This window comes from Falco rusticolus, chromosome 7 (assembly GCF_015220075.1).
Source record: "Falco rusticolus isolate bFalRus1 chromosome 7, bFalRus1.pri, whole genome shotgun sequence".
Lineage (NCBI taxonomy): Eukaryota > Metazoa > Chordata > Aves > Falconiformes > Falconidae > Falco > Falco rusticolus.
Genome location: NC_051193.1, coordinates 36,934,540 through 36,955,129, shown reverse-complemented (window position 1 = coordinate 36,955,129; position 20,590 = coordinate 36,934,540). Strand labels below are relative to the sequence as shown.

The 20,590-nt window shown below is 40.9% G+C and overlaps 1 protein-coding gene across 1 annotated transcript in view; it reads left to right on the top strand.

Moving 5' to 3' along the window:
• The window catches only part of DYNC1H1 (dynein cytoplasmic 1 heavy chain 1), a 46,065-nt gene that overhangs the window by 9,724 nt on the left and 15,751 nt on the right, over nt 1-20,590 (top strand). Inside the window, exons 13-52 of the mRNA XM_037394230.1 lie at nt 58-234; nt 343-453; nt 536-655; nt 872-1,111; nt 1,630-1,785; nt 2,148-2,261; nt 2,666-2,776; nt 2,857-3,066; nt 3,466-3,612; nt 3,835-4,001; nt 4,679-4,852; nt 5,601-5,766; nt 5,849-6,037; nt 6,122-6,316; nt 7,613-7,895; nt 8,168-8,268; nt 9,800-9,959; nt 10,251-10,494; nt 10,676-10,859; nt 11,336-11,548; nt 11,729-11,967; nt 12,076-12,232; nt 12,630-12,857; nt 13,159-13,389; nt 13,518-13,658; nt 13,914-14,147; nt 14,730-14,936; nt 15,027-15,148; nt 15,530-15,695; nt 15,921-16,084; nt 16,371-16,500; nt 17,271-17,404; nt 17,670-17,784; nt 17,910-18,071; nt 18,148-18,362; nt 18,449-18,653; nt 18,793-18,966; nt 19,067-19,186; nt 19,343-19,463; nt 20,081-20,276. Coding sequence (XP_037250127.1) covers nt 58-234; nt 343-453; nt 536-655; nt 872-1,111; nt 1,630-1,785; nt 2,148-2,261; nt 2,666-2,776; nt 2,857-3,066; nt 3,466-3,612; nt 3,835-4,001; nt 4,679-4,852; nt 5,601-5,766; nt 5,849-6,037; nt 6,122-6,316; nt 7,613-7,895; nt 8,168-8,268; nt 9,800-9,959; nt 10,251-10,494; nt 10,676-10,859; nt 11,336-11,548; nt 11,729-11,967; nt 12,076-12,232; nt 12,630-12,857; nt 13,159-13,389; nt 13,518-13,658; nt 13,914-14,147; nt 14,730-14,936; nt 15,027-15,148; nt 15,530-15,695; nt 15,921-16,084; nt 16,371-16,500; nt 17,271-17,404; nt 17,670-17,784; nt 17,910-18,071; nt 18,148-18,362; nt 18,449-18,653; nt 18,793-18,966; nt 19,067-19,186; nt 19,343-19,463; nt 20,081-20,276 — 6,923 coding nt within the window. The remainder of the gene's footprint in view (nt 1-57; nt 235-342; nt 454-535; nt 656-871; nt 1,112-1,629; nt 1,786-2,147; nt 2,262-2,665; nt 2,777-2,856; nt 3,067-3,465; nt 3,613-3,834; nt 4,002-4,678; nt 4,853-5,600; nt 5,767-5,848; nt 6,038-6,121; nt 6,317-7,612; nt 7,896-8,167; nt 8,269-9,799; nt 9,960-10,250; nt 10,495-10,675; nt 10,860-11,335; nt 11,549-11,728; nt 11,968-12,075; nt 12,233-12,629; nt 12,858-13,158; nt 13,390-13,517; nt 13,659-13,913; nt 14,148-14,729; nt 14,937-15,026; nt 15,149-15,529; nt 15,696-15,920; nt 16,085-16,370; nt 16,501-17,270; nt 17,405-17,669; nt 17,785-17,909; nt 18,072-18,147; nt 18,363-18,448; nt 18,654-18,792; nt 18,967-19,066; nt 19,187-19,342; nt 19,464-20,080; nt 20,277-20,590) is intronic.

Genomic DNA, 20,590 nt, shown 5'->3' with positions numbered 1-20,590 from the left:
GTCTCTTGGAATGTACTGGAGAAATTCTGAACACTGCTTGTGAAATACCCCAATTAGGTTTGGCTGCAGTACCAGTGTCTGTGGGATATGCAGGCTGAAAACATATACAACCGACTTGGAGAAGACCTGAATAAGTGGCAAGCCCTTTTGGTTCAGATAAGAAAGGCAAGAGGAACGTTTGACAATGCAGAAACCAGAAAGGAATTTGGACCTGTTGTCATAGACTATGGCAAGGTAAGAAATTGTAATTACTGTTTGTGGTAGATGTGTTAAATTTCAGAATTCGGTGTATAACAGAAAATAGGAGGGCTGACAGATAACTATTATGTAACTTAATTATAGGTACAATCAAAGGTGAACTTGAAGTATGACTCCTGGCACAAGGAGGTGCTCAGCAAATTTGGCCAAATGCTTGGTCAGAATATGACAGAGTTTCATTCACAAATTTCAAAGGTAAGACCAGTCCAAATTCCAGTTTTTCACTTTCAGATCAACTGTTTTAGACTTCTAAAACATTAATTTGTGCCCCAAACAGTCCCGTCAAGAACTGGAGCAGCATTCAGTGGACACTGCCAGCACATCAGATGCAGTGACATTCATCACATACGTGCAGTCCTTGAAACGTAAAATCAAGCAGTTTGAAAAACAAGTTGAGGTATGTTGTCTTGTTAAGGTTTCTTCTGGAAATGTCAGGCTTAGCTCTTAAAATGCAGCTTCATGGTATTCAAGTTCTCCTGAGAGCAGACTTGAACTTCATATCCTGAGGAATCCTGTGAACTTTATAGTGAGTGCTTGTTAAAATATTTTGAGTATTTCGCCCTGCAACGTAAGTAGTTTCGTCTTTTTAACTTACAACTGCTGTCTCTTGTAGCTTTATCGCAATGGTCAGCGCTTGCTTGAGAAGCAAAGGTTCCAGTTTCCATCCTCTTGGCTGTATATTGACAACATTGAAGGAGAATGGGGTGCCTTTAATGACATAATGCGTAGAAAGGATTCTGCCATTCAACAGCAAGTAGCAAATTTGCAGATGAAGATAGTTCAAGAGGATCGTGCAGTGGAGAGTCGAACAACCGACTTGCTAACAGACTGGGAGAAAACAAAGCCAGTAACAGTAAGCAGTGATGATTAATACTCATTCAGCAGACGAGGTAGTTTCTCTGCATTCAATAAGTAGTAGGCAGTTTATTTTTATGCCACTTTGCAGTTTTTAATTTTAGATGATGGTAAAAGTCTTTTTGAGGGTTCTATAATAACTTGGCAGTGTGTTGATAGGGGGGCAGTGGCAGAGGGAAATTTACCTTTAAAATATAGGCCTCTTAAGTGCAGAATGCAAGATTGCTTAAGTTACTTTGGCTGAAACGAGGGACATACATGTAGGAGGATTCAGAAGCAAGCTGCTTTTTTGCCCTTCCACCCCCACTCCCCGCCAAGTGCTATTTAATAAAGCTAAAAATTGCACATAAAAGTGGGATGAGATTTATAATGGATTAGTATGTAGCCTTATTGCTAGCAAACTGGAAATGGAAGAATAATGAGACAAATCAACAGTGGGTGTTTAGTACTTGCTTTTAATTTGGCTTCAGCTTGATTGTAGGAATTTTAGCTTGATGTATCCCATGCAAACTTTAGGGAAACCTGCGTCCAGAAGAGGCTCTTCAAGCTCTTACCATTTATGAAGGAAAATTCGGTAGGCTGAAGGATGATCGTGAGAAGTGTGCAAAGGCCAAGGAAGCTCTGGAATTAACAGATACAGGACTACTCAGTGGCAGTGAAGAGCGTGTCCAGGTACAAACTGCTCGCACAACTTCTTGTCAGTTTCAGATAAAAATATTTTAGTTCCATCTCTCTCCCTTAAGAGGGTGACTTGTAGCCCTGCAGTGTACTAGTGTCACAACATAATTTCCACAGTTGTTCAGTTCTAGCCTTAAGAGATTGTCTGTGATCTCCTCCTTGACTGTCTTGTGAAGCTGTTACGTGGCCTGAGATGCAAAAATCTCTTCTGGGTCACTTGCTATTGTAGTTGTGTTGAATTGGCAAACTATCTAGAGGTTTTTGACACCTTAAGTATTCTGTGTAACTCCCCCGCTTTAATGACTTTGAAGAAGTGAGGAATAACTGCTGATGTTTGATAACATTCTTTACTATAGGTGGCCCTTGAAGAGTTGCAGGATCTCAAAGGCGTCTGGTCTGAACTCTCTAAGGTTTGGGAACAGATTGATCAAATGAAAGAGCAACCCTGGGTTTCAGTACAGCCTCGCAAGGTACTTCACTTCTTCATACATAAACAATGTAACTACGGCAAGTATGTGCAGATGAGGAACTAGACCCCTTGAGATAGACCTGCTGGATTGTCATGTTCCAGATAGTTTTCAGTGTGCAATTATCTTTCTCAGTATCTTGTGAGCATGTTTCTTCTCATGCTAAGCTAAGAAAAATTCACAGGGTTTGTCACAACTTAAGTAATTTTTCAGATGTATGCAGTTCCAGTAGTTTTGAAATGGAGATCGGACTGCCTCACACAAATGCATACAACACTAAAAGAGCTGTACTGTCGATAATACCTTGTTTGTGAGAGATTTCTTTAAAAGTAGTCAACTTTAAACTGGTACAACTGTGTGCACAGCACTTGCAGAGAAAGATTTCATTACTTCTGTGTTACTGACAGCTTCGACAAAACTTGGATGGCCTACTGAACCAACTGAAAAACTTCCCTGCCCGCTTGCGACAGTATGCCTCCTATGAGTATGTTCAGAGACTTTTGAAGGGCTACATGAAGGTAAGTTATACTAACTTTTAAAATGCATGTATTTGGTAGTTCAGGTTGAAGGATCTAATTGGCTTTCTTGTCTTCTATAGATAAACATGTTAGTTATTGAACTGAAATCCGAGGCACTTAAAGATCGTCACTGGAAACAACTGATGAAAAGGCTTCACGTTAACTGGGTTGTCTCAGAATTGACGCTCGGTCAGATCTGGGATGTTGATTTACAGAGAAATGAAGCAATCGTCAAAGATGTACTGCTCGTGGCTCAGGGAGAGATGGCTCTGGAAGAGTTCTTGAAACAGGCTAGTATCAGCTTTTGTTTGTATGCTCATAATAACATATCAAAGGCTTGCTGTTGGGTGGCTGACACTTGTGTAGTAAATTTGTCAGTCTAAGCTGTTGCTACGTGTGCTGAGACTCCAAGGCATGCTGTTTTGGGGAACAGCTTAAAGCTGTGTAAGCTTCCTCTGATGCAACTTGGATAATTTGGGAAAAGCAGTCCTTGATAATGACTTGAAAAGACACCACCTTATTGTAAGTTTTACCTAACTGCATCATGTTCTCGATATTTTTAACAAAAGCCTGAACATAAACCTGGATTACTTGGGTACAAAAAGTAAAATCTGATTACTGTAATACTACTTTGAAACTATGTTGGAGCAGAAATTATTGATGTCGTACCTTAAACGTTTTTTTCTTAGATAAGAGAAGTGTGGAACACTTATGAACTGGATTTGGTCAATTACCAGAACAAATGTCGTTTAATTCGTGGATGGGATGACCTTTTCAACAAAGTAAAAGAGCACATTAACAGCGTCTCGGCTATGAAGCTGTCACCATACTATAAGGTAAAACGGAGAACAAAGCTAAAGAATCTTCATTTAATTTCACCCTCCCTTCTTATTTAGTTTAGATACCTACCAGCAGGGACTGTATTCACTGTTTAAGTTGACAGACAATTACTTGTGGGTGCATCCTTTGCAACTCTTAAAGAACTGTTTTCGTGAATAATTAGCAGTCAGGCTCCTGATACTATTAAAATGAATATTAACGCAACATTTAAACTTCAGGTGTTTGAGGAAGATGCCCTTAGCTGGGAAGATAAGCTGAACCGTATCATGGCACTCTTTGATGTCTGGATAGATGTCCAAAGGCGATGGGTCTACCTGGAGGGTATCTTTACTGGTAGTGCAGACATCAAGCACTTGCTGCCTGTGGAGACCCAGCGGTTCCAGAGGTAACTTTTTAATTGCCTTGTTCTTTTCTTGCCCCTCATGGGGCACTGTGTGAGCAGGCCTGCAACTTGATGACTTCCATGTGGCACTCTCTAAGCTGAAATGCTAACTGTATTCTTACCTCGTCCGGCTGGATTACAGCCCTGCTGTAGGTGTAAGTTCATCAAGCAAACAAATATGGCAAGAGGTGCACGTAGGCAACTATGGCAGAAAAAGGCTGGTGTGAAATTTTTAGAAGGTGATTGGGATTCACATGGTTTTTCTTATTAGTTCCAGTCAACTATCTCAAGGATTTTTCTGGCATTGTGGCTGCAACAAGCAGACTGATTCCTGTTGCCACAGCCTTTAGTCTCACCTTTCAAATGTAATTTTCTTCCTCTGCTTTAAGTTGCTCTGGTCATCCTTATTCATTCCACACACTTCCAGTCAGGTCAAAGAATGAGACGTGTGCATCTCTTCAGGGGTGGAATTCATTGATCAAATGTTGCAAAGAAGTTAGGTTATGTTGTTGTGGACTTGAGGCAGGTGAAGAGCTATTTTGAGGAATTTAGCCTTGTGTTCCCTAGGGCAACCACAACAATTAGAGAGGCAGTGGTCATTTAGAGACAAGTAACTGTGGTGTTCCTGCAGGTCTGTGGTTACTGAGTTTGCACTATGTACTGTGTTATTTTACTTGCAGCATCAGCACTGAATTTTTGGCGCTCATGAAGAAGGTGTCCAAATCTCCGCTTGTGATGGACGTTCTTAACATTCAGGGTGTGCAGAGGTCATTAGAGAGACTGGCAGACTTGCTTGGGAAGATACAGAAGGCACTGGGAGAATACTTGGAAAGGGAGAGGTCCTCTTTCCCTCGGTAAGAAGTTTACTTTAATTGACTCTTGAAGTAAGGTAGTTTGCTGTTTCTGTGCAGGAAATGGTGTACTGTTTTGTAAAGCCCCTGCCAGTTTTTGTGTACTGCACATATGTAAGATGTTACAAACATTTAAATTTGTGTTGTCTAAATACAGAATTCAGTTATTAGCTAATTCTCAGGAAGTGGGACTAAAACTTCCCTTACTTGCTCATCTGTGGCTGGTTTTAGGATTCATACACTGCTTAAGGAACCACTAGCTGATTTCTGTAAACTTACAGGTTCTATTTGGAACAGCTCAATTCTGGCACTGGATTGAAGGATAGTGTCTAAACTGTCACAATCCAGTCTTCAAGGCATTGGTTCTGACTTACCTGTAGTCCTCAACTAGTTTGTCACTTCACATGAGAGAGAAAGGGTGAGGGAGGTACTGAGTGGGAGTTCTTTCTCCCTGCCTTAATAGACTTAATTCAATCCCAGGCTCTACTGTGGGTATTTCAGGGATGGGTAGGTGAAGAAAATAATCCATAGTACAGAGCATGTGTACGCTTTGTGTGGTACAGAACCATGTGAACTGAGGCTTAATCCTAGAAATTAAGTATAACTTCAGCAAATTGATGGTTTGTGTGTTCTTGCAGCGTTGGGGAAACGAGTGTTAGTTACTCCCATATAGTGACCATCTTTGAAGCATAAATAAATTAAAAGTGATAGTTGGAGTTCTGATATAGATCTAATTTTATGTAATTATTAGGTTTTACTTTGTTGGTGATGAAGACTTGCTTGAAATCATTGGAAACAGCAAAAATGTTGCTAAGCTGCAGAAACACTTCAAGAAGATGTTTGCTGGTGTTTCTAGCATTATTCTCAATGAAGATAATTCTGTAGTTCTTGGGATATCCTCACGTGAAGGAGAGGAGGTACAGCTGCAGTGTTTCTTTCTTCTTAAATAAAGTTCTGAAAATAAGTGAACATGGGCTGATTTAAACCTAATACTTGCAGGTGCTGTTCAAAACACCTGTCTCCATCACGGAACACCCCAAGATCAATGAGTGGCTCACTCTTGTTGAAAAAGAAATGAGAGTCACCCTTGCTAAATTGCTTGCAGAATCTGTTACTGAAGTAGAAATCTTTGGAAAAGCAACTTCAATTGACCCAGCAGTCTACATCTCTTGGATTGACAAGTACCAGGTATCATTAGGGAACACTTAAGCATGCCGCAGCTTGGTTACTTCTGTGAGGAAAAACTGTCTGACAAGGATTTTTCTTACACAGGCTCAGCTTGTTGTCCTGTCAGCCCAGATTGCGTGGTCTGAGAATGTTGAGTCGGCCCTCAATGGTATGGGTGGAGTTGGAGACAACAGTCCTCTCCATTCTGTGCTGGCTAATGTTGAGGTCACACTCAATGTCCTGGCAGACTCTGTGCTCATGGAGCAGCCACCTCTTCGCAGAAGGAAACTGGAGCATTTGGTAAGTAAAACTTCCTTTCCTCTTCTTGGTTTGCAGGTAAGGATTTTTGAAGTTTAACGGTGATGTGATTTAACCCCAGCCAGCAACCAAGCACCACACAGCCGCTTGGTCACTCCCCCTGTGGTGGGATGGGGGAGAGAATCAGAAGAGTAAAAGTGAGAAAACTCGTGGGTTAAGATAGAGACAGTTTAATAGGTAAAGCAAAAGCTGCACACATAAGCAAAGCAAAACAAGGAGTTTACTCATTACTTCCCATGGGCAGGCAGCTCAGCCATCTCCAGGAAAGCTGGGCTCCATCACATGTAACAGTTACTTGGGAAAACAAACGCCATAACGCCAAATGTCCCCCCCTTCCTTCTTCTTCCCCCAGCTTATATATACCAGCCTGACGTCATATGGTATGGAATATCCCTTTGGCTAGTTCAGGTCAGCTGCCCTGGCTGTGTCCCCTCCCAACTTCTTGTGCCTCTCCAGCCTGCTTACTGGCAGTGCCTGAGAAGGTGAAAAGCCCTTGACCTAGAATAAACTTTACCTAGCAGCAACTGAAAAGATCAGTGTATTACCGGTGTCAACACTGTTCTCGCACCAAATCCAAAACACAGCACTGCACTAGCTACTAAGAAGAAAATGCACTCCATTCCAGCCAAAACCAGGCCAAATGAAAAGACTTATTTTTCCTCTAGGAAAAAGTTACATGCAATTTAAGCAACTACATCAAGCCCTGATTCTGTAGGTGGTGATAGTTTTTCACTCTAGTTAGCTTAGTGCATGGTAGCATATTATAGGCTAGCTTACTGAATTGATCTTCAGACTAGCTCTTCCAAATACAGACATTACTGACCTTCATTCAAATGTAAAATACTTCATTAAGCTGCTCGTTATTGTAATTATTATATGCTTTTGTTTGTAGATAAGGATTGGGTGGGGTGACTTAAAATCATCCCGGGTTACTTCTCTTGATTTTCAGAGGGAAATACCTGGTCTGTGTTAGGAGTACTTGTCTTCGTAGTTTCTGGCAAGTAAAATACCTAGTTCAGCGGTGTAATGGATTTACAGAGTAAATGGCCCAGAGTGCTTCACTGAAAGCTAGGGAAGTCCTTAACAAGAGCAGTCAACATTGTTCATTTTGTTTCTGTAGCAACAGTTTTTAAGGCAGAGACTGTTGGTAGGTCATGATTTTGAAGTGGTAGCAGTTCACAGTGATAATCTGGGAAGCTGTAGGATTCCTAGTTTTATTAGCAGTGGCTTAGCAGTGGCTTGTATTGCTGGGGTCAAAAGAGTTACTTTGTTCTCCAGATCACTGAGTTGGTGCACCAGAGAGATGTTACAAGATCACTGATCAAAAGCAAGATCGACAACTCCAAATCCTTTGAGTGGCTCAGCCAAATGCGGTTCTACTTTGACCCAAAACAGACAGATGTGTTGCAACAGCTCTCCATTCAGATGGCAAATGCCAAATTCAACTATGGTTTTGAGTACCTAGGTGTTCAAGATAAGCTAGTACAGACTCCTCTTACTGACCGCTGTTACCTGACAATGACACAAGCCCTGGAGGCAAGACTTGGAGGATCACCATTTGGTAAGTTTGTACTGTAGTACAGTAAAAACTTGAGACAAGTGTATAAACTCTTACATATTAGAACAGCTTTATATGTAAACAGGCAGAACACTTACAGCTAAGATACTGAAGAACAAAACAGCCTTCTGGGGGAAGTTAAGACAGTTTTAGGTTTCACTGAACCCTCTTGTTGGGGACCATCAGAATCATCATGCTGGCAGGTTACATGAGTAGGCAGTGGTACCTCCTCAGATGGTAAATACTGAAGCGTGTCTGTCTCACTTCAAAAATAGGTCCTGCTGGTACTGGTAAAACGGAATCTGTTAAGGCTCTTGGACATCAGCTTGGTCGCTTTGTGTTGGTTTTCAACTGCGATGAAACATTTGACTTCCAGGTAAGCTGTTTGAGTTAAAAAATTTAGTCCTTACTAACAAGCAATAGGAATCTCTTCAGAACTCTGAGACAACCAGCAGTGTTTATGGTCAAGATGACTGTCTGTAAGTCTTAACTGAGCCAGTATCTATAGGTCATATAAACACTCTGTAGCCAAAAATGCCTAAAGCAAAAGTGTGGAAGAGCACTGGGGGGGGAGGGGTTCTGTTTTTTTAGAACAGGTAATTCTATAGCAGCAAACGGAGGGAAAGGAAGTGCAGGGCAGGGGCTTAAGACTGTCTGACTTAGGAAAGGAACTTAAACTGCTCAGTTTGCATTGATAGTACTGATTTACTGGAGAACAAATGAGAGTGTGAGACTAACACAAATTATCCTTTGCGACAGAACTGGAGTTTGCCTCAGCATGTGAAAGATTCTTCTAAACTAAGAAAGCTTACCCAGATATTTCAAAATTAATGGCATCTTCAAACTGAGAACCAGATGAAATGCTTCTGTAAACTCTTAACACAGCAAACATGTCAAAATAAAAACCTAAGTCAGGTGTATATATAAAAAATAATGTAAAACCTGGACAAGGAATCATGATACTTAATGGACTCTGCCAGGTTGCCCATTGTTTTGGGTTTTTTTCTGTACAGCTGTATTTCAGTCAGACCAGGAGTCCATTTGATCAGCCCTAAGGCCAAAGCCTGTAGTGGTGACCAGTAAGAAAATAGCTAGGGAGTAGTAAGGTTGCAGATGGTGTATGATACTCCTTCCTTGCCCCCAGTCCCCTTCCTGCCTCTGATAGTTGTGAGGATCAAGAGATTCCAAGCTGAAATGGGTTACTCTGTTCGTGTTCCAGTGAATCTTCCTCTGGGTACTCATTTTTCCCCTTAAATCCATATGCACACTTGCTTCTATAGCATTCTTTACCAAAGAGTTCTGCTGCATTACTATGCATTTTATGAAGGAGCATCTTCTTTTGTCTTTTTTAACGACTCCTTACTTCTTGTAGTGGAAAAGACAGTGAACAGTTGATTCCTATTTATCCTAAACCAGTGGCTTTTAGGCCTCCATCACGTTTCTTCATGTCGCCTTTGCAGAATCCTACCTTAAAGGTTGTTCCTTCTGGTGGAAGCCTCATCATACTGTGGCCATCCAATTTGTTCTTCTGAAATGTTTTGTGATCCTAGTATCCTCCTTGTGATGAAGGACTAGAACTGCACTTGGTATTAATAGTATCAGCAAACAAAACATCATGCAGTGGACTTACCTTGACTGTTTTGTGAATACATGGCAGTACAGTATGTAGTAATAGGAAGCTGTGATCATTTTTGTGATTTTGTGATTCTGTGAAGCAGTGAACATCTGAAAGTCAGTTAGAACCCTTTTATAACTCTTACAGTACTATAAAGGTGGTAACCTGCATGTAAATGTAGCTCCTTCCTGCTTTGAATGCATTGTATGAAGTGCTCCGTTCTGCTGTCTTTGCCTATGCACAGGCAAGAATGATCATGTAGCTTCAGTGAATTTTCCCCCTGTGTGTGCAGGCAATGGGACGCATCTTTGTGGGACTTTGCCAAGTAGGTGCGTGGGGCTGCTTTGATGAGTTCAACAGACTGGAGGAGCGTATGCTCTCTGCTGTGTCACAGCAAGTTCAGTGCATCCAGGAAGCCTTGCGAGAGCATTCCAACCCCAACTATGACAAGAGTATGTAACTGTTTGTTCCTAATAGTGTTGTACAGCATCTCTAATGTCCTTCATGCTGTTTTGTTGCTCAGTTATATTTCTCCCAAACAATACAAGGAAGAAGCCATTTTCTATCAAAATGTAAAACCTTGAAGTGACTTTCAGCTAGTAGAAATATGTATGAGTGAGTTGCAGTACTAGAGGGTCTGTTGTCCGTTGCTGTAGGAGACTAAAACAGAAGAAAGTATGCCTTCTGTTCTCAGGGCGATTGATTGCTGGCTCAGTTGTAACTAAATGCATTCTCTTTTTCAGCTGCAACACCTATTACTTGTGAGCTGCTGAACAAACAAGTCAAAGTGAGCCCTGACATGGCTATCTTCATCACCATGAATCCTGGCTATGCAGGCAGATCAAATCTGCCTGACAATTTGAAGAAATTGTTCCGTAGCTTGGCAATGACAAAACCAGACCGTCAGTTGATTGCCCAGGTCATGTTGTACTCCCAAGGTTTCCGTACAGCTGAAGTGCTTGCCAATAAGATAGTACCATTCTTCAAGTGAGTAACAAGTTTGGCTCCAGTCAGTAAAAATAGAGCTTATTGTTCAAAGCTGTAATGCTCTGTGCAACTCACTAAGCATGTTGTGCAGCAATCATTTCAAGTAAATAGTGGCATTTACTGAGTGTTGTGTTGGTCCCTATAGAGAATCAAATTGTGTTTTGTCTCTTTTGCTTCTTAGGCTTTGTGATGAACAGCTGTCCTCCCAAAGTCACTATGACTTTGGCTTGAGAGCACTGAAAAGTGTGCTGGTTAGTGCAGGTAATGTGAAGAGGGAGAGGATTCAGAAGATAAAGCGGGAGAAAGAAGAGCGTGGTGAAGTTGTTGATGAGGGAGAAATTGCTGAGAACTTACCAGAACAAGAGGTAATGTGTTTGTGAACTCTGCTGTGGTAAAGTACAGGATGCATACTAAACAAAGCAAATGACCCTACAGTGTTTACTTTGCTTGCATGGCTTCCCACTAAATGGTAATGTTACAAAAGGTAGGAATTTGGTACCTTAGAAGCACCAAGTTGAGCATGTCTTAGGAGTCCTGAATCATAGTGAAAGACTTGTTCTTATGAAGTAGTACATTCATAACGCTCATTTGCTGCTCAGTTCCTCGGCATTTAATACTCAAAGTGTGGTGAAGAGACGTAAGAAACTACAGTTGTATAAACTGAAAATCAATAGGAGATCATTGTGTGGTTTCGAAGTTGAAACCCCACTAATGATTCTTTATACCAAGACCACCCTGGTCTTGTGCTTTCTCAGTATTTACTGAAGTATTCCGTGTCAGATGCGGTCAGTAAAGCAAACTTAAGAAAAAAAGCTTAACCAAAACGTGACTTTCTCTGCAGATCCTGATCCAAAGCGTGTGTGAAACTATGGTACCAAAACTGGTTGCAGAAGACATTCCATTGCTGTTCAGTCTCCTTTCTGATGTATTCCCTGGAGTACAGTATCATCGTGGGGAGATGACAGCCTTGCGAGAGGAGCTTAAGAAAGTGTGTCAGGAAATGTACCTTACCTATGGTGATGGAGAAGAAGTTGGTGGCATGTGGGTTGAAAAGGTAAAATATAAAACTGAAAATGTGGAATTGAAGTTCATGCATAAGACTAAACTTCCTTTTTTGTTATGAAAGGGTAGAAAGCTTTTTCCTCTTTTCTTTCTCTGAAGTGAGCACCACATAGAAGCTTAAATTGACTGCTGAAGTTAAGACTTAATTGGTACATCATTTCTTCTGTGACAGGTTCTTCAGCTGTATCAGATTACACAGATAAATCATGGATTGATGATGGTTGGTCCCTCTGGAAGTGGAAAGAGTATGGCTTGGAGAGTACTTCTGAAAGCCCTTGAACGGCTGGAGGGTGTGGAAGGTGTTGCTCATATTATAGATCCAAAAGCAATCAGCAAAGATCACCTTTATGGTACTTTGGATCCAAACACCAGAGAATGGACAGATGGCCTGTTTACGCATGTCCTGAGAAAGTGAGTCTTAAATAGTGCAAATGAGAAGTAGACAGTACATTAGTGCCATTAATAATTTGGCCTTACCAAGTCTTTGTTCTCCACTGAAATAAATATTTTCTTTAATAGAATCATAGACAATGTGAGAGGTGAACTGCAAAAACGTCAGTGGATAATCTTTGATGGTGATGTAGACCCTGAATGGGTTGAGAACTTGAACTCTGTTTTGGATGACAACAAACTGCTGACTCTGCCAAATGGAGAACGTCTCAGCCTTCCACCAAATGTAATGTTACTTCTTTTACATGTTTACTTGCTGTCCTATAAATTTGTTGCTTTTACCTTAAAACATACTAGTGCTGTCCCTTTTTCTCATTACAAGTAGAGTAATGCTCATCTCAGGTAGGGGTTTGCTGGAGTTAAGAGCTTTTGCGAAAACAGACATTTCACATTATACTTTGACCCTGTAAGACAAACTTTGTGGATTATGTAAAAGTCTGCGGTAACAGTTAATAGTGATGAACTTACCTTAGGATAGTTAAATGCTGCTGTTCACTATTCGGAAGCTAAATACAAGTTAATTTATTTTTAAAGGCTTTGGGGGGATAGTTTTTTGTTTTGTTTTGCTTTTGTTTGGGGGGATTTTACTTCAAACTATTTTATTTTAAATCTCTACTCTTCAGGTGCGCATCATGTTTGAGGTACAGGATCTGAAATATGCCACTTTGGCTACTGTGTCAAGGTGTGGCATGGTCTGGTTCAGTGAGGATGTTCTCAGTACAGACATGATATTCAATAACTTCCTGGCTAGACTGAGAAGCATTCCTCTGGATGAAGGTGAGGAGGAAGCTCAGCGAAGGCGAAAGGGCAAAGAAGATGAAGGAGAAGAAGCAGCATCCCCAATGTTGCAGGTATAACTTAGATTACATTATGTAATGTAGTAATGATGTAGTAAGAATGCTCATATCGGAAGTAGTATGGAGTACTTAACATCTATGGCAGCCTGTCATGGAAAAACTGACCACCTATTTACATTTTTTTTTCTTTTATAACCATGTTGTAGAACCTTACAACCATTTTTATAACCAATAACCATGATTAGAAGAATATTAAAATATGAGGCACTTCAAACCTTAAACAAAATTTATTTCCTGCTGCCTGGTAATCAAATGAGAAGCAAGTGCTTTGAACAGTGTTTGTCTCCCCCAACAGATTCAGAGAGATGCTGCAACAATAATGCAGCCGTATTTCACATCTAACGGCCTGGTAACTAAAGCACTTGAACATGCTTTCAAGTTGGAGCATATTATGGATCTCACCCGCTTGCGCTGTCTTGGTTCTCTGTTCTCCATGTTGCATCAAGCTTGCCGCAACGTAGCCCAGTACAATGCCAATCATCCAGACTTTCCAATGCAGATAGATCAACTAGAGCGTTACATCCAGGTAAATACAAAATGCTGCTAAGTGACTGCAGTGTTTGATGTGTCACTGCAGCCAGCTGGGTTTTATTTATTGTTAAGTTGTGATCCATTACTCGCAAAACCAAGAGCTGCTTTCGCTGCTTCTTACAGAGGTACCTGGTCTATGCAATACTCTGGTCTCTTTCTGGAGACAGTCGTTTGAAAATGAGAGCAGAGCTGGGAGAATACATCAGGAGAATCACCACTGTGCCACTGCCGACTGCACCCAACATACCTATAATTGACTACGAGGTAAACCTTTCTTATGCTAGAAGAGTTGCACCCTTGTGTCCTTAGAAGCTTGCTTTACATTTTGGAGATGAGACTGGAAAATAAAATGCTAGACTTACCTTAAATTCTATAGCTTCACAGTTCGGTGAACAAGCTGCCTGTTTAAATAAACAAATCAAATTTGATGCCACAAACTATTCTGTGGTTTAAAAAAAAAATTTAACTGAGGTTGAGCTGTATTCCTGTTCTGAATTGATCTTGGTTTTGTGCTCCTAGGTGTCCATTACAGGTGAATGGGTGCCATGGCAATCCAAGGTTCCTCAAATTGAGGTTGAAACACACAAAGTCGCAGCTCCTGATGTTGTAGTACCAACCCTAGATACGGTTCGCCATGAAGCACTGCTGTATACTTGGTTGGCAGAACACAAACCTCTAGTACTGTGTGGCCCACCAGGTTCTGGAAAGACCATGACCCTCTTCAGTGCTCTCAGAGCTCTGCCTGACATGGAGGTACACAAGAGAGTGTGTGTGTATGTGTGCACGTGCGCATGTGTGAATTAGGGAATAGTAACAAGTCTCTAATATCCATAAAGATTAAAGCAGTCTTGATTTAGCATGGAAATGATATGCTAGCCAGAATTCAGTGATACTCCACCTCAGTCAGTCATGTGTATACATAGCAAAAAAAAAAAATTACATTGAGCAGCATCTAAATTTGTGTCTCAAGATCCTTAATCTAAAAGCTGTTTCTTGCCTTTGCCACTTCAGTAATACAGGAGGATTCCTCTACTTAGTATTTTAAAATCTGTGGTAATATTTAAGCTCTCATCTTTCAGTGTATTTAGGTGGAATAACACTTAACGTGAAGCTGTGATGTTCTAAGTACAAGGTTGGGCAGGAGGCGCTGCTGCATGGTAAATGGAGAACCTGCAGCTGGCAGCAAACAGTATACAGACAGTAACCTGAAATACAGATGGTATATGTACTTACACTGTGGAAAGCCAAACTTACCTGTTTTCAAGACTCTTGATGTGTGCTCTTTTCAAGCCTCAATATATTTAAGCTATTTCTTTTCACTGTTGTCTTTTTAAGGTGGTTGGACTCAACTTTTCTAGTGCTACCACTCCAGAGCTGCTCTTGAAAACTTTTGATCACTACTGTGAGTACAGGCGTACACCTAATGGAGTGGTGCTGGCTCCTGTGCAGTTAGGGAAGTGGCTGGTGCTATTCTGCGATGAAATCAACTTGCCAGATATGGATAAGTATGGCACACAGAGAGTCATATCCTTCATTAGACAGGTTTGTTTTTCTTTGTAATCAACTATATTGTAACAGTTGTTTTCAGAGAAATACAGTGTCCCACTGATACTTCCCCCCTCCCCCCCCCAGATGGTGGAACATGGAGGTTTCTATCGTACATCAGACCAGACGTGGGTGAAGCTGGAGAGAATTCAGTTTGTTGGCGCATGTAATCCACCTACTGATCCTGGAAGAAAACCTCTTTCACATAGGTAATGTATCTACTAAACTCCTATACAGCAACAGAATAGGGGTCAAAATTGAAGCATTGACTGTGTAACCTGTTCTTAATACACTTGTTTAACACCAGCTGTGCTGAAATGGTGTTCCTTGCTTTTGAACTAACTGCTAGTTGGTTCTTACCCTGACAGCCAGCCAGGGGACTCACTGTTACACTTCTTGAATAACCTGCCTGAAATGCTGTGGGTACTTCAGAATGCTTTTTAGTCCAAGTCGCTAAGGAGCAATCAAACCAGCTGCAGTTACTGCCGATAATTTTGAATCAAGCAGTTATTTAATTTTGGCAAAAGATAGTGAAAGTAATACAGACTGTAATTTGACTTTCTGTACTGTGTAATATGCTAATCTTTCAGATTTTTACGACATGTTCCTGTGGTTTATGTGGACTATCCTGGACCAGCTTCACTTACTCAGATATATGGAACATTCAATCGTGCCATGCTAAGGCTGATCCCATCGCTTCGCACGTATGCAGAACCTCTCACTGCTGCTATGGTAGAGTTCTACACAATGTCTCAGGTAACTTATTAAATACAACCCCAAGCTAATTAGAAGTCTTCCTTTTATGCTGGATCATTTAAGAGACATTGTTTGACTTTCACATAAATGACACATATACAAGAACTTGCATTCTGGCAAAAGCCACTGAATGACGCTAGCAAAGTAGTATCTTGCAGTGCTGAGGCCTGCAAAAAGTACGGTGCAACTTTGGAATTAAGTAACTAACTAAGTTTAAATTTTTAGGAGAGATTCACTCAAGACACCCAGCCACACTACATCTATTCACCTCGTGAAATGACTCGATGGGTGAGAGGTATATTTGAAGCATTAAGACCGCTAGAAACTTTACCAGTTGAAGGCCTTATCAGGATTTGGGCCCATGAAGCCTTACGTCTCTTCCAAGACAGGTAAAATAAACGTGAGATGGAGAGGGGAAAAAGAAAATTAAAAAAAAGGTTCAAAATTAATTTTCCCCACTCCTTGCCAACTTTCATTAGAAGACCAAACTGAAGTGTGCATTATGTTAAATAGCTGGAATACAAATGAGAATATTTCCCTTCGCTCTAACTTGATACTGTTGGGAGTAGTATCTGTGCAAAGCAGAAACATACTTTAGTCATAGCACTGCCATGTGATGTGATTACATCCTCCCATTTCAGAGGGTTGTAGTTACTGACTTGTTTCTTTATCCAGACTTGTAGAAGATGAGGAGAGACGCTGGACTGATGAGAACATTGATATGGTTGCTCTGAAACACTTCCCCAATATTGACAAAGAAAAAGCCATGAGCAGACCTATCTTATACAGCAACTGGCTGTCAAAGGTAAATAATTAAAAAAAAAAATAAAAATTAAGCAAACTACTTAAGGGAGCAACTGAGTGATGCAGCTCTTATAACTATATTAACATGATAATTGGTGCTCATCACTTTGTTAAACTGATCTCCAAGAAGTTCTCACTATGATTATCTGAAGTGAACTCTACCACAAACTTAATAGCTGTTACGCCAGGGATGCCATTGCAAGATCTACCACAGTACATAAAGGCAGTATTAAATAATATTTCTGAAGAACACTGTAACAGTCCCAGAAAGTTGCTGACAGTTACTGCTTATGGAATCTCTTGGATAAGGCGTTGACCCTTCAACAATACTAGTATTCTACATTTTGTGGTGGACTCTTTTTTGCAATCTGAAGTGATCCTGCTGGGCAACCCATAGAAATCCTGCAGGGTCAAGTCAGAAGTCCATGTAGCCTGCTACCCATCTTTATGACCAAAGGCAAGTGGCTAGAAAAGGCTGTTTAAAATACTCCCCCCCCTCCCCCGCTGATGTAAGTCTGTCATTTGGCTGTGACTGGCGTCACTGACTCATCCTATGGTAGGTTCAGTAGATAGTGTTTAAACCCCATGCTGCAATCTGTGGAACTCTAGGCTGTGGACATCTTCCTGTGTGAGTTAAATTGAGTACAGCATTCTTAAGCTTTTGTAGAGGATTGCTACTTTAAGTATTCTAATAGTTCTGCTTTCATCTACTCATAAACTGATCCCTAAGAAAAATTCCCTTAGTCTTAAATTCCATGCTGGTTCTTCTAGGATTATATTCCAGTGGATCAAGAAGAATTAAGAGACTATGTGAAAGCTAGGCTTAAAGTCTTTTATGAAGAAGAACTTGATGTACCACTTGTTCTGTTCAATGAAGTCTTGGATCATGTGTTAAGAATTGACCGGTAAGTTCAGACTTCAGTTACTGCTTGTATAAATAGTATTTAGAGACTTTTTTCTAAAACAGAGTAGCCTGAATACAGGGTAAGTCAGGATGGAGTGTGACCCCATTGTTGTCCATAGATGATGTACCGCTGGCCTTCAGCTAGCAGGGTTCTGTCTGGAAAGGTGTGTCAGTTTTGGTACCAATTTGAAAGTTTAGGTGTTCAAGGAAGAGCCTCAGTAAGTTGCTGACACTTGTCAAACATACTTGGTTATGTTCTTTTCCAGAATCTTCCGTCAGCCACAGGGCCACTTGCTGCTTATTGGAGTCAGTGGAGCAGGGAAAACAACCCTTTCAAGATTTGTTGCCTGGATGAATGGCTTGAGTGTCTACCAAATTAAGGTTGGTGTGCTAGTTTACCTTTTAAAAGCCTGTTAGTCAAAACTCACACTTGTTAAATATCAACCCCTAAAAAAACCCATTAAAGCTAAACTGAAACGTTCATAACAAATGTTAAATCTTACTAGGTTCACAGAAAATATACAGGTGAAGATTTTGATGAAGACCTTAGGACAGTATTGAGACGTTCTGGCTGTAAAAATGAAAAAATAGCTTTTATAATGGATGAGTCAAATGTGTTGGATTCTGGTTTCCTGGAGAGAATGAACACTCTCCTAGCCAATGGAGAGGTAAGAAGATTTTAAGTAAATACTTTAAGCACCTTTTTACAATTATAAGCTACAACAAAACTATGTTTTGAATTAGGTTCCTGGTCTATTTGAAGGAGATGAATATGCTACCCTCATGACTCAATGTAAAGAAGGAGCACAGAAAGAAGGTTTAATGTTAGATTCACATGAGGAACTCTACAAATGGTTCACCAGCCAAGTTATTCGCAATCTCCATGTTGTGTTCACTATGAATCCATCTTCTGAGGGCCTGAAGGACAGGGCAGCTACCTCTCCTGCGCTCTTCAACAGGTAATCGCTGTATATTCAAGCACGTGTTACAAGTACTGTTAAAACAGTAATCTTTGGGAAGCATTGACAAATGCTTTGTATTTCAGATGTGTTTTGAACTGGTTTGGAGACTGGTCAACTGAGGCATTGTACCAAGTGGGCAAAGAGTTCACAAGTAAAATGGATCTTGAGAAACCAAATTATATTGTGCCCGATTACATGCCAGTTGTGTATGATAAGCTACCACAACCACCGTCACACAGGGAAGCTATTGTTAATAGTTGTGTGTTCGTTCATCAGACTCTTCATCAGGTATGTTGCTATTACACTGCTTAACTTACATTGATCTCTAGGTCACAGCATCGTGCACCAGTTTCCTAAAAACTATGATCTTTGGTATCCAAGTACATGTAAAAACAATGCATAATCTACAACTTCTTCTTCCCTAAAGGCTAATGCTCGTCTGGCAAAACGAGGAGGCAGAACCATGGCAATCACACCTCGCCACTATTTGGACTTCATCAATCATTATGCCAACTTGTTCAATGAGAAACGAAGTGAATTGGAGGAACAGCAAATGCATTTGAATGTTGGTCTTAGAAAAATCAAAGAAACCGTTGATCAGGTACATACCTTTAAAACTTCGCCCTTTATAAGGCTGAAGTGGTTAAATAGAACTCCATGCCTAATATAAGTACTCTCTCTCATCTTACAATCTGTCTTAGGTGGAAGAATTGAGGCGTGACCTAAGAATAAAGAGTCAGGAACTGGAGGTGAAGAACGCAGCAGCCAACGACAAGTTAAAAAAGATGGTGAAAGATCAGCAGGAAGCTGAGAAGAAAAAGGTAAAAATCTTTGTTAATCTCTGTGCATAGTAAATTCCTCCCCCCCCCCCCCCCCCCAAAAAAAAAAACAAACCCAAACAACAGAGCCTGCAGAACAAGTACTGGAAGAAGTTCCTGCTTCTGAAAACCAGTATTTTGTTTGAAATTTCCTTCTAGGTCATGAGCCAGGAGATTCAGGAACAGCTGCACAAGCAGCAGGAGGTCATTGCAGACAAGCAGATGAGTGTGAAAGAAGATCTGGACAAGGTGGAGCCTGCTGTCATTGAAGCTCAGAATGGTATGTTAGCACCTGAAGAGATCACACTGTGGGCTTGGATCTAAAACTGAAGTCTATGAGAGAATGTCTTCTGTTGTAGTCCAAGCTGGTACTGTCTAACGAAGGGGCATGCATAGCGTGGAGCTGAACAGTGCTGAGGAAATACCTGGTCCCTGAGTTGTGCCTTTGTGCTGTTTGTAGTACTGACCTGATACTTGATACTCCTTTTATGGCTTGTGGCTTTGTTTCTGGCAGAACAGCTCTAGTTAGTTATTCAGCTTGTATTCATAAAAAGTCATAATCAGAGAGACCACTGATGCCTTATCGCTGCACAGACAGCATACAATCAAGCTGTCCATTTGTTAAACTGGATAGAGGAATTACTGCTTTAAGTGAATCACTTTAGGCAGCAGCAGAAGTTGCCTGTGGCCAGCTGGCAAGTTGAGTGTTCACAGAGAGAAGCCTGTCTTGTGTAGCAGTGGTTTGAATGTTACCCACTGGTATCCGCTTCTCTAGTAACCTCAGATTCTTTTTGAGAATCTTGAAGCATTTTCACAAATCCAGGATACTTTAATGGGCTTTGCTAACTGTTTGTTTTCTTCCCAATCAACGCTCATCATCTTCCTGGCACTGGCTAGCTGTGAAGTCAATAAAGAAACAGCACCTGGTAGAGGTCCGTTCTATGGCTAATCCACCTGCAGCAGTTAAGCTAGCACTGGAGTCCATCTGCCTACTACTAGGTGAAAGTACAACTGACTGGAAACAAATACGTTCCATCATCATGAGAGAGAACTTCATTCCAACCATTGTTAACTTCTCTGCTGAGGAAATCAGGTAAAGTGCAAGTGTAATTTATTTATATGACTAAAGTATTTACAAAGATATGGATGGTCTTAATTGGACTTTACTCTGTGTGATTGCTTTGATAGCACTTGACTTTGAGACTAAATTATTCCTGCATGTAGTGGATGTGTAGGTGGTACAGGAAATGTACTGCTGAAGCAAAGGTGTGTCATGCAAACTGGGGCAAAACAGCTGCTGTTGAGTAACTTCAAGGCGTGGTTGCAAAGCAGTGTGTTGCTGTCCAAATCCACATTACTAATTGAAAGTAGTTTTGTAGCAACAGCAGACCAGCTTGCTGATGGCTT